General features: G+C 36.9%; 1 protein-coding gene across 2 annotated transcripts in view; it reads right to left on the reverse strand.

The window, feature by feature from the left end:
- Positions 1-16,780, reverse strand: part of LOC128688991 (HEAT repeat-containing protein 5B) — a 255,910-nt gene that overhangs the window by 15,336 nt on the left and 223,794 nt on the right. For both annotated transcript variants that reach the window (XM_070087247.1, XM_070087248.1), the window contains exon 34: positions 14,880-15,090. In XM_070087247.1, coding sequence (XP_069943348.1) covers positions 14,880-15,090 — 211 coding nt within the window. The remainder of the gene's footprint in view (positions 1-14,879; positions 15,091-16,780) is intronic.

The raw sequence follows: 16,780 nt of genomic DNA on the forward strand, positions 1-16,780 counted from the left end.
CACCTTTAATTTTCTTCTTTTGCACACCCTACCAAATTCATCCACCAATCTCTGCAACTTCTCTTCAGAATCTCCCAAGAGCACAGTGTCATCAGCAAAGAGCAGCTGTGACAACTCCCACTTTGTGTGTGATTCTTTATCTTTTAACTCCACGCCTCTTGCCAAGACCCTCGCATTTACTTCTCTTACAACCCCATCTATAAATATATTAAACAACCACGGTGACATCACACATCCTTGTCTAAGGCCTACTTTTACTGGGAAAAAATTTCCCTCTTTCCTACATACTCTAACTTGAGCCTCACTATCCTCGTAAAAACTCTTCACTGCTTTCAGTAACCTACCTCCTACACCATACACTTGCAACATCTGCCACATTGCCCCCCTATCCACCCTGTCATACGCCTTTTCCAAATCCATAAATGCCACAAAGACCTCTTTAGCCTTATCTAAATACTGTTCACTTATATGTTTCACTGTAAACACCTGGTCCACACACCCCCTACCTTTCCTAAAGCCTCCTTGTTCATCTGCTATCCTATTCTCCGTCTTACTCTTAATTCTTTCAATTATAACTCTACCATACACTTTACCAGGTACACTCAACAGACTTATCCCCCTATAATTTTTGCACTCTCTTTTATCCCCTTTGCCTTTATACAAAGGAACTATGCATGCTCTCCGCCAATCCCTAGGTACCTTACCCTCTTCCATACATTTATTAAATAATTGCACCAACCACTCCAAAACTATATCCCCACCTGCTTTTAACATTTCTATCTTTATCCCATCAATCCCGGCTGCCTTACCCCCTTTCATTTTACCTACTGCCTCACGAACTTCCCCCACACTCACAACTGGCTCTTCCTCACTCCTACAAGATGTTATTCCTCCTTGCCCTATACACGAAATCACAGCTTCCCTATCTTCATCAACATTTAACAATTCCTCAAAATATTCCTTCCATCTTCCCAATACCTCTAACTCTCCATTTAATAACTCTCCTCTCCTATTTTTAACTGACAAATCAATTTGTTCTCTAGGCTTTCTTAACTTGTTAATCTCACTCCAAAACTTTTTCTTATTTTCAACAAAATTTGTTGATAACATCTCACCCACTCTCTCATTTGCTCTCTTTTTACATTGCTTCACCACTCTCTTAACCTCTCTCTTTTTCTCCATATACTCTTCCCTCCTTGCATCACTTCTACTTTGTAAAAACTTCTCATATGCTAACTTTTTCTCCCTTACTACTCTCTTTACATCATCATTCCACCAATCGCTCCTCTTCCCTCCTGCACCCACTTTCCTGTAACCACAAACTTCTGCTGAACACTCTAACACTACATTTTTAAACCTACCCCATACCTCTTCGACCCCATTGCCTATGCTCTCATTAGCCCATCTATCCTCCAATAGCTGTTTATATCTTACCCTAACTGCCTCCTCTTTTAGTTTATAAACCTTCACCTCTCTCTTCCCTGATGCTTCTATTCTCCTTGTATCCCATCTACCTTTTACTCTCAGTGTAGCTACAACTAGAAAGTGATCTGATATATCTGTGGCCCCTCTATAAACATGTACATCCTGAAGTCTACTCAACAGTCTTTTATCTACCAATACATAATTCAACAAACTACTGTCATTTCGCCCTACATCATATCGTGTATACTTATTTATCCTCTTTTTCTTAAAATATGTATTACCTATAACTAAACCCCTTTCTATACAAAGTTCAATCAAAGGGCTCCCATTATCATTTACACCTGGCACCCCAAACTTACCTACCACACCCTCTCTAAAAGTTTCTCCTACTTTAGCATTCAAGTCCCCTACCACAATTACTCTCTCACTTGGTTCAAAGGCTCCTATACATTCACTTAACATCTCCCAAAATCTCTCTCTCTCCTCTGCATTCCTCTCTTCTCCAGGTGCATACACGCTTATTATGACCCACTTCTCGCATCCAACCTTTACTTTAATCCACATAATTCTTGAATTTACACATTCATATTCTCTTTTCTCCTTCCATAACTGATCATTTAACATTACTGCTACCCCTTCCTTTGCTCTAACTCTCTCAGATACTCCAGATTTAATCCCATTTATTTCCCCCCACTGAAACTCTCCTACCCCCTTCAGCTTTGTTTCGCTTAGGGCCAGGACATCCAACTTCTTTTCATTCATAACATCAGCAATCATCTGTTTCTTGTCATCCGCACTACATCCACGCACATTTAAGCAACCCAGTTTTATAAAGTTTTTCTTCTTCTCTTTTTTAGTAATTGTATACAGGAGAAGGGGTTACTAGCCCATTGCTCCCGGCATTTTAGTCGCCTCATACGACACGCATGGCTTACGGAGGAAAGATTCTTTTCCACTTCCCCATGGACAATAGAAGAAATAAAAAAGAACAAGAGCTATTTAGAAAAAGGAGAAAAACCTAGATGTATGTATATATATATATGCATGTGCGTGTCTGTGAAGTGTGACCAAAGTGTAAGTAGGAGTAGCAAGATATCCCTGTTATCTTAGCGTGTTTATGAGACAGAAAAAGAAACCAGCAATCCTACCATCATGCAAAACAGTTACAGGTTTTTGTTTCACAGTCATCTGGCAGGACGGTAGTACTTCCCTGGGTGGATGCTGTCTACCAACCTACTACCTACTGACAATGTTATGGCCCATTTTAGACAAATCTTAAAGGAACGGCAACAGAGGTCCAGTGACTCTCAAGCTGGCCCTAGTGGCATTAAAAGAAGGGAAGTAACCCCGAAAAAGGACTTGCTGCCTCAAGTCCTAATAGAAGGGGATTCCCCTTCTAAACAGCAACAACTTCGACACTCTCCCCTCCTCCCATTCCATCAATCACCACCAGATCTTCATTAAAAGTTAGTGTCAATTATTCTATTGTTATTGTTGTTATTGTAATTATTCTATTGCATTAAACTTAACATTTCATGTGGTAAAATTTTTTTTTTTTCATACTTTTGGGTGTCTTGCACGGATTAATTTGATTTCCATTATTTCTTATGGGGAAAATTAATTCGGCTTTCGATATTTTTGACATTCGATAGCTCTCAGGAACGGATTAGTATCGAATGTCGAGGGTCCACTGTATTCTTGAATGAATAAAATGTCATTATGTGACGAGTGGTGGCGGCCTCTCCTGGGGTAAAAATAATTATCACTGACCATATCTTCCCATGCTTCCCCTTCTGAGGTTTTATTATAAGAGAAAACTGAAAACACTGAAACAATGTACAGTGGAACCTCGGCTTATGAATTTAAAATGTTTCGTGGACTCATTCGTGCCCTGATTTGTTCGTATGCTGGGTCAATTTTCCTCACTTAAATGAACTTAAATGCAATTAATTCGTTCCAGCTGAATTCCTGCTCTCAAGAGGCATGACAAAATAACCCTAATATCAACTCTACAACTTATTTATCTGTCACAATTCATCTAATATGACATAATAAACAATATAAATAACAAAGAAACCTGTTATACACTCTAGAATGAATAAAATATGTCATTATGTGGACAGCAGAGGGAGGAGGATTGTGGTCGAACATTCTAGCTATGTAAACATCAGAGGTGTTATAAGAGAAAACTGAGTTTGTGAGGCTAACTGAATTAGATCTGGTGTACATATGACATTTACATACCTTGGAGAAGAAATTCAGAGCAGCATATCCTGTCAGGAGTTCACACTTTTCTTAAGAGCTGCTATGTATAATTTTTGTTTATCTCACTACACTATGCATTTCCTGTGAGCTGTTTCTCCGTCAACCATGACGACAGCAGCTTTTCCATCTTTTCATTGACAGAGGTCTGCTGCTTAGAAATAACTGGAATGCCCTTTGCTGGCACCATAGCCTTTATAGACTCCTACTGCTTTAGTATTGTACATATAGTAGATTATTATTATAATCATGGGGAAGCGCTAAACCCGTAGGTACATATAGTAGAGGGGCTACGGTTGTACTCACTCGCCAAGTCCTCAACCTTTGTACCTAGTCTGTGCTTATTAATCATTTCTTGCCTTCATTCCATACAAATCATCCATTTTTTCTTCTCAGCACTGTCCTTTGCACTTGCTTTCTTAGGACCCATGGTTAGAAGAAAGATATCAGGCGAATTAACTGCATGAAATGTAAGGAAATCACGAGAATTCCTTGCACCCGAGGGCAGCTCTGTAAGCACATGTGCACTTGTGAGCATTGTGATGGTGTTGTCAAACAAAATTATACGCAGTACGTACATAGTATTATTATAATTATTACTATTGTACTATTACGTATTATTATATATTATTATATTATATTATTAGTATAGTATTATATTGTTATATTATACATTATTATGTATTATCATTATTATTAGTACTTAACCCCTTGACTGTCGCAACCCCCAATCCTGAGGTGTCTCCTGGTGTCAAAAAAAAAAAAAAAAAAAAAAAAAAAAAAAAAAAAAAAAAAAAAAAAAAAAAAAAAAAAAAAAAAAAAAAAAAAAAAAAAAACTTATGAAATGATAGAGAATCTTTTCCCGATTGTAATGACACCAAAAAAGCAAAATTTGATGGAAAATTGACAGAATTATGCTCTCGCTAAGTTAGTGACCTCGGTGATATTTACAAATAGGCAATTTCGCCCACTTTGAGCCCTATTTTCGGCTAATTCCACTGTTCCAGTCGACCAAATTCATAGCTATTTCTTTAGTACTCCATTTTTTATATCAATTGAGTACAAAAAACTGCCCATTTACTGATTTCAACTACCCAATAATGTGGTCAGAAATTTGCAATTTGGCCAATTTCACAAAAATTAAAAAATATGACAATTTCAAAATAAGATCCAGAATGAACAATGCAGACATTCCTGGCTCTAAAATTACATTTTCTTTGTTCATCAGTCATGCCTCAAGGCCCCTTCTGATACTACTCTTGCTTTCTATTTTGAATTTTTATTCAAACAAAAAATAGAAGATTTACTGTTATGCAGACTACTGCAATATTGTAATAATTGTACAAATAATGTCAACCCATTCATGACTGCATATTAGAATGGCTAGCTGGACATTTATTGGACAATGGCATCATTTGTTTATTTTTGAACATCGGCAAAAATCAAACATTTCTCTTACTTTGAGCTCCATTTCCAGGTTCTTTTTATAGTAAAACCAATCAAAATCACCTCTATTTCTATATGTTTTCCATTCTATCAAATGAAGCCAAGAAAACGAGAATACGTACAACCATAAATACTATACGAAAATAGACCACAAAGTCGGCATTTTAATTAAAAAAAAAATGGTCGGAGTTTTCTTTTTCTCATTATGCACCGCTTGCTGCAGGATTTTTTTTATATGGTGCACACTGACCACACAGACCCATTCTCTCACATGTGGGCCTACCAGCTTTCTCCTGCTTGATTTGAAGCCGCTAGAATTTATGAGTATATATACGTCAGACATGGTACCTCGTAAGACGTATACTATATACGACCAAAACAGTGAAAGGGTTAAGTATTATAATAATAATTATTATTATTATTAATTTAGGGACCTGGAGGACAGATCCAATTCCCTAGATCAAGAGCCCCCACCACGTACGTACATACTACTACTAATAATAATTATAATAATAATAATAATAATAATAATACAATATAATAGTAATAATAATAACAGTAAGGAGAAATTTCAAAAGGCTGCCAGTAGTTGGCACCACCATTAGGAAAACATTGGTAACCACTACTAGTACACTTTTCACCTGCCTAGACTTAAGTAGTCTATTAGTATTAGGTTAAGTCTGCCCGAAATGCCAAGGCATGATAGTGGCTTTCTTTGCTCCAGTCATATTATGATATATAAACACACACTGTAACCTTTGCAAAGAAATAAATATTTTATTTATTTATTTATTTAGTAAAGGAACCTCCGTCAAGGGGGAAGTTTGCATCCTGAAATTTTGTTCGTATCCAGAAGCAAAAAATCGACCGAATGATGGTCTGTATCCTGAAAAATTAGCATGGTAGGTTGTTCGTAAGCTGAGGTTCCACTGTATTTATAAATAAGAAATATTGTATAAAAACATAATAGAGAATGTAAAGAAATAAACTGATTTCATGAAGTGTACATACATATTTACCTTGGAGAAGAGATGCTAGCGGAGACTGAGGGTGGAAAAAATAAGCAGAGCGGCGTAGGCTGTCAGTGGCCGTATAAACCCCAACAACAACAACATTGGAGTAGTTCTTTTCATCCTTTTTATATCGCTTAATTGCTTAACTTACTTGCTACACTCTTGATGCTACACTTCTGCTTTAGTATCGTACATATCATAGAAGTACCACACTGGTACTGCCTGGACAAGTCCACAACCCACACACCTCGCTTGTGTTTATCTATGATTTCATGCTTTAATTCCATGAACATCATCCTCTTTCTTCTTAGCACTGTCCTTTGCACTTACTTTCTTAGGACCCATGGTTAGAAAAAGGAAATTTGGTAAAATAGCTGCACAAAATGCAAGCAAAACACAAGAGAAATGCTTCCATGGTGAAGTAAACACGTGCACTGGTGGTGAGCGGATGTTGTGGCGTTCGCTGCGCCAACTAGTGGCGGTGTCCTGAAACTCACTCATTACAGCCTGTCCTCACTTAGCAACATACTTGTTTACCGATGACTTGGACTTACGACAGGCTCTCTGACCAGTATGCATACCAAAATAATGGATATTAGAGCTGATTTTCTCTATTCTGTTTATTACAATATACAGTATACTACTGTATAAACATTTAAAAGTATACCAGAAATATTATGAATGGTGCAAAGGTGACATTAAAATACATAATACCAAAGATGGTCGACACAAACCCACTACCATTATAGTATGCCCCTCACTTAGAGACGAATTCAGTTACCGACAAGGTCTTAGGAACGGAACTCTGCCGTTAAGTGAGGAGAGGCTGTATTATTATAATAATACAGTAGGGCCCCGCTTTACGGCGTTTCGCTTTACGGCGTTCCGCTAATACGGACATTTCAAATTATGACCAAAACTCGCTATACGGCTCCCCCCACCTGTCTTTCTAATACGGTCACAGCGGCCCACCCAGTTTGTTTACATTCTCCCTGAGCACATCTCCTTATTATGTCTGGAAACTTTCAAAAATTTCAAGTGTTTTAAAGTTATTGTATATTTTATATGTACTGTACTTGATAATTAAACTTGTGTACACCTGTACCTAAATAAACTTACACACTGTGCTGGCATGTAGGTACACATTAAAATCACTAAGAGTCTCTCTACTCTTGATGCCATAATAATAATAATAATAATAATAATAATAATAATAATCTCTTGGGCGCATTAATGTCACATATTACGTTAATATAGACATTTCTCTTAATCTATCTATGGTATTTTTTCTAAATTATATAAGAAACACATTATGTAACACACAAACATGATACATGCACCCACAGTGTAAAAATTTATCCAAATATGAGATGTTTACCAAACGGTTTGTAAAAGTGTCGGAAGAATTACGTTTTCGCTAGTCTGTCACCTGTTACTAGGGATAACTGTAGAAAAATATTCCTTTCGTATGCCTTCACTTTATAGCTATTCACGACCCTTGTGGGTCTAGCACTTCTTTTTATGATTATAATAATAATAATAATATCATCATCATTCACTCTAAAAATGGTGTGTTGCATGAGAAAAGGAGTGTTGCTGTTTATTATTCTGTACTAACTTGTACAACTTGTACACAGTGTAAGAGTAGTATTTGTTTCGTGATTTAATTATTATAATAATAAAAAAATATTATAAGGTAAAAGTTTCACAAACTCTTACAAATGTACATGAATGAACTAAAACTGGACACGTATTAATACCGTCTATTTCGCCTGACTGAGTGATCGTCCACAACCTGTTCGGTTTGTGTTTTTACGCTGTCTGAGCTCCGTGTATCTCGTTCTCTCTTGTTTGCTCTTCGTTAACTAATTGGCTCTCGTTGACGATGGCATCTAAGCTTAGTTGTGATAAAAAGAAGAGTCGTAAGCCTCTTACTTTAAGTGCCAAGTTAGAAATGATTAAACTTAGTGAACAAGGTATGTCAATGGCTGAGATAGCACGTAAGCTTGGTTTGGCTCGTCAGTTAGTACAGTTGTGAACAATAAGGAGAAAGTGTTGCAGGAAGTTAAAAGCGCTACACCAGTGACCACTAAAGTTATAAGAAAATGTGATAACCTTATTGTTGACATGGAAAAACTTTTAATGGTGTGGATTTATGATCAGACTAGTCACAATGTGCCTTTAACCCTTTGACTGTCGCAACCCCCAATCCTGAGGTGTCTCCTGGTGTCGCAAAATTTAAAAAAAAAAAATTATCTTTTCTTATGAAATGATAGAGAATCTTTTCCCGATTGTAATGACACCAAAAAAACGAAATTTGATGGAAAACTGACGGAATTATGCTCTTGCGAAGTTAGCGACCTCGGCGCTGTTTACAAATCGGCGATTTCGCCCACTTTGAGCCCTATTTTCGGCTAATTCCATTGTTCCAGTCGCCCAAACTCATAGCTATTTCTTTAGAACTTCATTTTTTCTATCGATTGAGTACAAGAAACTGCCCATTTACTGATTTCAACTACCTAATAATGTGGTCAGAAATTTGCAATTTGGCCAATTTCACGAAAACTAAAAAATATGACAATTTCAAAATAAGGTCCAGAATGAACAATGCAGACATACCAGGCTCTAAAATAACGTTTTCTTTGTTCATCAGTCACGTCTCCAGGCCCCTCTGATATTACTCTTGCTTTCTATTTTGAATTTTTATTCAAACAAAAAATATTAGACTTACTATTTTGCAGACTACTGCAATGCTGTAATAACTGTATAAATAACATCAACCCATTCATGACTGCATATTAGAATGGCTAGTTGGACATTTATTGGACAATGGCATCATTTGTTTACTTTTGAACATTGGCAAAAATCAAACATTTCCCCTACTTTGAGCTCCATTTCTAGGTTCTTTTTATAGTAAAATCAATCAAAAGCACCTCTATTTCTGTAATGTGTTTTCCATTCTATCAAATGAGACCAAGAAAACGAGAATACAACCATAAATACTATACGAAAATAGACCACAAAGTCGGCATTTTAATTAAAAAAAACGGTCGGAGTTTTTTTTTTCTCATTATGCACTGCGTGCTCCAGGATTTTTTTTATATGGTGCACACTGACCACACAGAGCCATTCTCTCACATGTGGGCCTACCAGCTTTCTCCTGCTTGATTTGAAGCCGCTAGAATTTATGAGTATATATACGTCAAACACGGCACCTCGTAAAACGTATATATACGGCCGCGACAGTCAAAGGGTTAAGCAGAGCCATTATCCAGTCCAAGGCCCTAAGTCTCTTCAATTCTATGAAGGCTGAGAGAGGGAAGGAAGCTGCTGAAGATAAATTCTCAGCTAGCAGAGGCTGGTTTAATAGGTTTAAGGAAAGAAGTCAACTTCACAACATCAGAGCGCAGGGTGAAGCTGCAAGCGCTGACAATTTAGCTGCAGAAAATTATCCACGTGAACTAGCCGAGATAATAGAATATGGTGGATATACCAAGCAACAGATTTTTAATGTGGATGAGACTGCATTATTTTGGAAGAAGATGCCATCTAGGACATTTATTGCTAAGGAAGAGAAGTCAATGCCTGGCTTCAAAGCTGCAAAAGACAGGATAACACTCTTGCTAGGAGCTAATGCAGCTGGTGACTGCAAGTTAAAACCTATGATGATTTATCACTCAGAGAATCCTAGGGCCCTAAAGAACTATGCAAAAGGCAGCCTCCCAGTCTATTATAAATCTAATTCGAAAGCTTGGATGACTGCCAATCTTTTCATAAGTTGGTTCACGGACTATTTTAAGCCTACTGCAAGGAAAAGAAAATTCCTTTTAATGTTTTACTTGTTTTAGACAATGCCCCTGCCCACCCTACAGCTCTACATGGTATGTACAGGGAGATAAATGTTGCTTTTATACCTGCAAGCACAACTTCATTACTGCAGCCGATGGACCAAGGTGTAATTGCAGCCTTTAAATCTTATTACCTAAGAAGAACTTTCATTAAGGGTGTAAATTTCCTAGACAGTGATAAAATGCCTGGGCTTAAACAAAATAAATTAAAAACCTTTTGGAAAGGTTTCACAATTTTGGATGGTATTAAAAATATTAGAGATGCATGGAATGAAGTTAAAGAAACTACACTCAAAGGTGTTTGGAAGAATCTGATTCCTGAACTTATGGATGATTTTGAAGGTTTTGAGAATCCAGTGGGGGAAGTGCGTGTAAATGTTGTGGATGTGGCAAGGGAATTAGAACTGGACGTGTATCCTGAGGATGTGGAAGAACTGCTTCTCTCTCATGATGAGGCTCTGACAGACCAAGACCTTCTTCTGATTGAAGAGCAAAGAAAGAAATTTCATGAAGAGGAGATCCATCCCGATGATAGTCCTGTTACCATTAAAGAAATGAAAACCCAGGATTTGGAAGAAGCTATCAACCATATAGAAATAGCAATGGCAATTTTTGAGAAGATTGATCCAAATTTTGAACGAAGTTCAACAGTGAATGCATCCCTTTCCCATGATGTTACATGCTATAAAGAAATTTTAAGGGAAAGGAAAAAAAAATCCATGAGGCAAAGTTCAATGCTTTCCTACTTCAAGAAAATATCATGGCAATCTTCAACATCAACAGCTAGCCTTCAACAGCCTTCAACATCAACAGCTAGCCTTCAACAGCCTTCAACATCAACAGCTAGCCTTCAACAGCCTTCAACATCAACAGCTAGCCTTCAACAGCCTTCAACATCAACAGCTAGCCTTCAACAGCCTTCAACATCAACAGCTAGCCTTCAACAGCCTTCAACATCAACAGCTAGCCTTCAACAGCCTTCAACATCAACAGCTAGCCTTCAACAGCCTTCAACATCAACAGCTAGCCTTCAACATCAACAGCTAGCCTTCAACAACCTTCAACATCAACAGCTAGCCTTCAACATCAACAGCTAGCCTTCAACAGCAACAGCTAGCCTTCAACAACCTTCAACATCAACAGCTAGCCTTCAACAGCCTTCAACATCAACAGCTAGCCTTCAACAGCCTTCAACATCAACAGCTAGCCTTCAACAGCCTTCAACATCAACAGCTAGCCTTCAACAGCCTTCAACATCAACAGCTAGCCTTCAACAGCCTTCAACATCAACAGCTAGCCTTCAACAGCCTTCAACATCAACAGCTAGCCTTCAACAGCCTTCAACATCAACATACACCCCTTCAAAAGCTTCACACAAGTCTCCAAAACGAATCAAATTAGTTGAAGAATTAGAGGATGATGGTCTGCCATCTCATGATTTGATTCAATAACTACATTGCCACTCACCTCTCACACATTCATATTAAGTAATTAAAGGTATGTAATAAATGTACTGTGTGTGTAATTTTACTTTTCATTGTGTTTTTTAATGCCTAGTTCTATTGCTAATTTAATATATGTCAGTGTAAATACGTTATCTAGCATTCACATGCATTTACAATGAAAAAAAAAAAAGGGTGTTCCACTTTACGGTGGTTTCCACTTTACGGCGGTAGCCTGGAACCTAACCAGCCGTATAAGTGGGGCCCTACTGTAATAATATTTTTTTTTTTCAACAAATCGGCCGTCTCCCACCGAGGCAGGGTGACCCAAAAAGAAAGAAAATCCCCAAAAATAAAATACTTTCATCATCATTCAACACTCTCACCTCACTCATACATAATCACTGTTTTAGCAGAGGTGCCTAGAATACAACAGTTCAGAAGCACATCTGTACATATAAAGATATATAATATATTCCTCCAAACTGCCAATATTCCAACCCCCTCCTTTAACCCTTTGAGGGTTTCGGACGTACTAGTACGGCTTACAACCCAGGGTTTTTGACGTACTAGTACGTCTAAATTCTAGCGCCCTCAAATCTAGTGGGAGAAAGCTGGTAGGCCTTCATATGAAAGAATGGGTCTATGTGGTCAGTGTGCACAGTCTAAAAAATATCCTGCAGCACACAGTGCATAATGAGAAAAAAAAACTGACCATTTTTTTGGAATAAAACAGCGACTTGGCACTGTATTTTCGTATGGTATTTATTGTTGTATTCAAGTTTTCTTGGTCTCATTTTATAGAATGGAAGACATATTACAGAAATTGAGATGATTTTGACTGGTTTTACAATGAAAGGTACCTTAAAATTGAGCTCAAAGTAGCAGAAATGTTCGATTTTTACCAAATTTCAAAAGTAAACAAATCGTGCCAAGCGTCCAATACACGTCAACTGGTGAGTCTAATATTCTTTCACAAGTGCGCCAATAATATTTATACCATTTTTTACACTAATGCAGTAGTCTGCATAAGAGTAAATCTTATATTTTTTGTGAGAATAAAAATTCAAAGTGGAAAGCAAAAGAATAAAAGAGGGGCCTTGAGACGTGACTAATGACCAGAGGAAATGTCATTTTAGTGCCAGGAATGTCTTTCTTGTTTATTCTGGACCCTATTCGGAAATTGGCATCTTTTGAAATTTATGTGAAATTAGCAAAATTGCTAAATTCTGACCACTGTACTGGATAGTTGAATTTCATAAATGGGTGGTTTCTTGCACCCATTCGATAGAAAAAATGGAGTTCTAGCGAAATATTCATGTTTTTTGTCGACTAGTACAGTGGAATTGGCCGAAAATGGGGCTCAAAGTGGGCAAAATCGCCGATGCGTAAACATCGCTGAGACCGCTAACTTTGCGAGAGCATAATTCCGTAAGTTTTCCATCAAATTTTGGTGTCCTTATGATCGGGAAAAGATTCTCTATCTTTTCATAAGAGAAAATTATTTTTTTTTTTTCTTTAAATATCGCCGACCCTGAGAACGAATTTCGGAGAGAGCCTGTCGACCCTCAAAGGGTTAAAGTGCAGGCACTGTACTTCCCATTTCCAGTACTCAAGTCTGCCTATATAAAGATACCCTGCTCACACTCACAGGTCCCAAATACCATTTGTCTCCATTCACTCCTATCTAACTCACTCATGCATGCTTCCTGGAAGTCCAAGCCCTTCGCCCACAAAACCTCCTTTACTCCCTCCTTCCAACCTTTTTGAGGACGACTCCTAGCCCGCCTTCCTTCCCCTACAGATTTATATGCTCTCTAAGTCATTCTACGTTGATCCATTCTCTCTAAATGACCAAACCACCTCAACAACTCCTCTTCAGCCCTCTGACTAATACTTTTATTAACTCCACACCTTCTCTTAATTTCCACACTCCGAATTCTCTGCATAATGTTTACACCACACATTGCCCTTAGACAGGACATCTCTACTGCCTCCAGCCGCCGCCTCGCTGCAGTATTTACAATCCAAGCTTCACACCCGTATAAGAGTGTTAGTACCACTATACAATGTACTTTCATACTTTCCCTTCTTTGCCTCCATGGATAATGCTTTTTGTTTCCACAAATACCTCAACGCAACACTCACCTTTTTTCCTTCATCAATTCTACGATTAACCTCATCCTTCAAAAACCCATCCGCTGACATGTTAACTCCCAAATATTATATGAAAACATCCACTTCTTCCATACTCCCTCTCTCCAATGTGATATCCAATTTTTCTTTATCTAAATCGTTTGATACCCTCATCACCTTATTCTTATCTATGTTCACTTTCAACTTTCTACCTTTACACACTCTCCCAAACTCGTCTAGCAACCTTTGCAACTTTTCTTTCTTTATTATTATTGTTATTAATAAAGGGAATTGGAGCACAGATCCAATTCCCTAGATCAAGAGCCCCTCACCAGCGTCAAGGAACCTCCCTTGAGGGAAAAGCTCACTCATAACTCGGATTTTGGTTAGTAACTCAAAGCAAAAAAATCAACCGAGCAACGGCTCGTATCTCGAAAAACTCGTATGTTGGGGCACTTGTAAGCTGAGGTTCCACTGTAACAATTTACCTTATTCCTATCCAACATACCTTAGGTTAACCTAAATCAGTTTAGTTTTATTTATCATCAATGAAATATTAAGAGCCAACTGTATTATTTCCATTTTATTCAAAATTCCATTAAATATTAATTTTGCAGTTCTCAATCCATTTTCTGCACTAAAAGTGACAATTTGGGCACCCACTTCCCATACTCACTGTTTATGCTAAACTATCACTTTCAAATGAACAATGAAACTTAATTCCTTAAATGCCTTCTCATTAAACTCTCCTAAGTCTATTACCTTTCATTTATTTAATTCATGAAAAAAGAGCTAAATCAATTACTAGACATCCAATTTTACTTTCATTCATAACCTTGGCTATCAGTTGTTTCTTAACCTCAATATATTATTTGTGCACATTTTAACAATCGAGCTTCACTATTTCCTCCTTTTTTAAGCCAAGTGTTAAATCAACACAACAGATTTTTCAAGTATACTTATGAATGTTTCTTTTGGGAATTTATCACAGTCAGCAAATTAAATAGCTAAGATTTTTTTTACTATGTATAGCGAAGAAAATAGCGTTTAGGATAATAGAATGACCTACTGCATCATCTCAAAGCCTAATACTAGTCATGCAAATAATCAAGTCTGACAAAGAAACTTGTGGAGAGAGAAATAGCATACAACTTACAGAATGGCTGAAATAAGACAAATGCAGAGCAAAAGTTTTCTTGACACAATGTTTCACCTGTAGAAGACTGAAGTAAAGGCAAAACAGTTTCAATAAAAACTTTGCTTTGGATTTATGTCTATTTCAAGCAAAGAAACTTGTGAAAACTTACTGTGCTCTGGCAAAGTTCTTGGTATCAAAAGTTCCATGGCACTCACACTTTCTGTGATAAGCTGTAGTTCTCCTTGGCTTGACACTCTACTGTGTGCTTCATGCAAGTATTCCAGGATTCGTGGTGCCAAAGCATGGATATATGGTGTTGATATTTCACTATCAGTGTGGCTGAAGATAGATTCCAAGGTCTGTATGCACTGGATACGTACCTGAAGCATCAAAACCTATTAACTTTAGAGGATATGAGAAAAAGAGCTTACTAATTATGAGTATCCAATACTCTATCACTTTACAATAATTTGAGTTTCTGCATAATGCTTGAGAAACTTCCGAGAAGCATCTATTACAAACAAAATCCTCTCTATTTGGCTCCTCCATCTTGGTTTTAAGAAAATTAAGAATCTTTCTTGTAAAAATAACTTTCCCTTTACTTTACCTTTTTTTTTTTTTTTTTTTTTTTTTTTTTGCTTAAATCTGTCTTGGTTTACATCTCAATTGTTCATCCTCCACAAATCATTCTACTGAAACAGCTTTATTCCACTACAAAACAAGTGTTGGGTACATAAATACCATCATATAAAATGGCTTGTAGTTTATATTTCAAAACTTCTAGTGATATCAGATTTTAGTCTCATCTATAGTGAAAACTGTATCAGTCTTAACATTTTCCCAAGTAACTGTATTAGGGTGGTGGGTTGTACTGAGAACTTATTTCAATGAATTTATACAGTTATTGGATGCCTTCTTATCTCCATATCTTTCTCACATTGTTATCACTTTCTGAACCTATTCTTTCAATTCAAACTTCAGTGCATTATATATCATTCAACTTAACTCACTGAATGAAACAACTATTGTACTGTATAGACTAGGGATGTACCCAAGTATCTATTGGTGGGTAGAAGCTAATATCAAGCATCAGCATCAGCAATAACTTGGTATTGTCCCATCACCACAGGGCTTGTCATTAACCCCTTGACTGTCGCAACCCCCAATTCTGAGGTGTCTCCTGCTGTCGCAAAATTTAAAAAAAAAAAAAAAAAAAAAATTATTTTTTCTTATGAAATGATAAGAGAATCTTTTTCCGATTGTAATGATACCAAAAAAACGAAATTTGATGGAAAACTGATGGAATTATGCTCTCACGAAGTTAGCGACCTCGGTGATATTTACAAATTGGCGATTTCGCCCACTTTAAGCCCTATTTTCGGCTAATCCCATTGTTTCAGTCGACCAAATTCATAGCTATTTCTTTAGAACTCCATTTTTTCTATCAATTGAGTACAAGAAACTGCCCATTTGCCAATTTCAACTACCCAATAACGTGGTCAGAAATTTGCAATTTGGCCAATTTCACGAAAATTAAAAAATATGACAATTTCAAAATAATGTCCAGAATGAACAATGCAGATATTCCTGGTTCTAAAATAACATTTTCTTTGTTCATCAGTCATGTCTCCAGGCCCCTCTGATATTATTCTTGCTTTCTATTTTGAATTTTTATTCAAACAAAAAATAGAAGATTTACTATTATGCAGACTGCTGCAATACTGTAATAATTGTATAAATAACATCAACCCATTCATGACTGCATATTAGAATGGCTAGTTGGACATTTATTGGACAATGACATCATTTGTTTATTTTTGAACATCGGCAAAAATCAAACATTTCCCCTACTTTGAGCTCCATTTCCAGGTTCTTTTTATAGTAAAATCAATCAAAATTACCTCTATTTCTATAATATATTTTCCATTCTATCAAATGAGACCAAGAAAACGAGAATACAACCATAAATACTATACAAAAAATAGACCACAAAGTCGGCATTTTAATAAAAAAAAAACGATCAGTTTTTTTTTCTCATTATGCACTGCGTGCTCCAGGATTTTTTTTATA

Source organism: Cherax quadricarinatus, chromosome 21, assembly GCF_038502225.1.
Source record: "Cherax quadricarinatus isolate ZL_2023a chromosome 21, ASM3850222v1, whole genome shotgun sequence".
Taxonomy (NCBI): Eukaryota; Metazoa; Arthropoda; class Malacostraca; order Decapoda; family Parastacidae; genus Cherax; species Cherax quadricarinatus.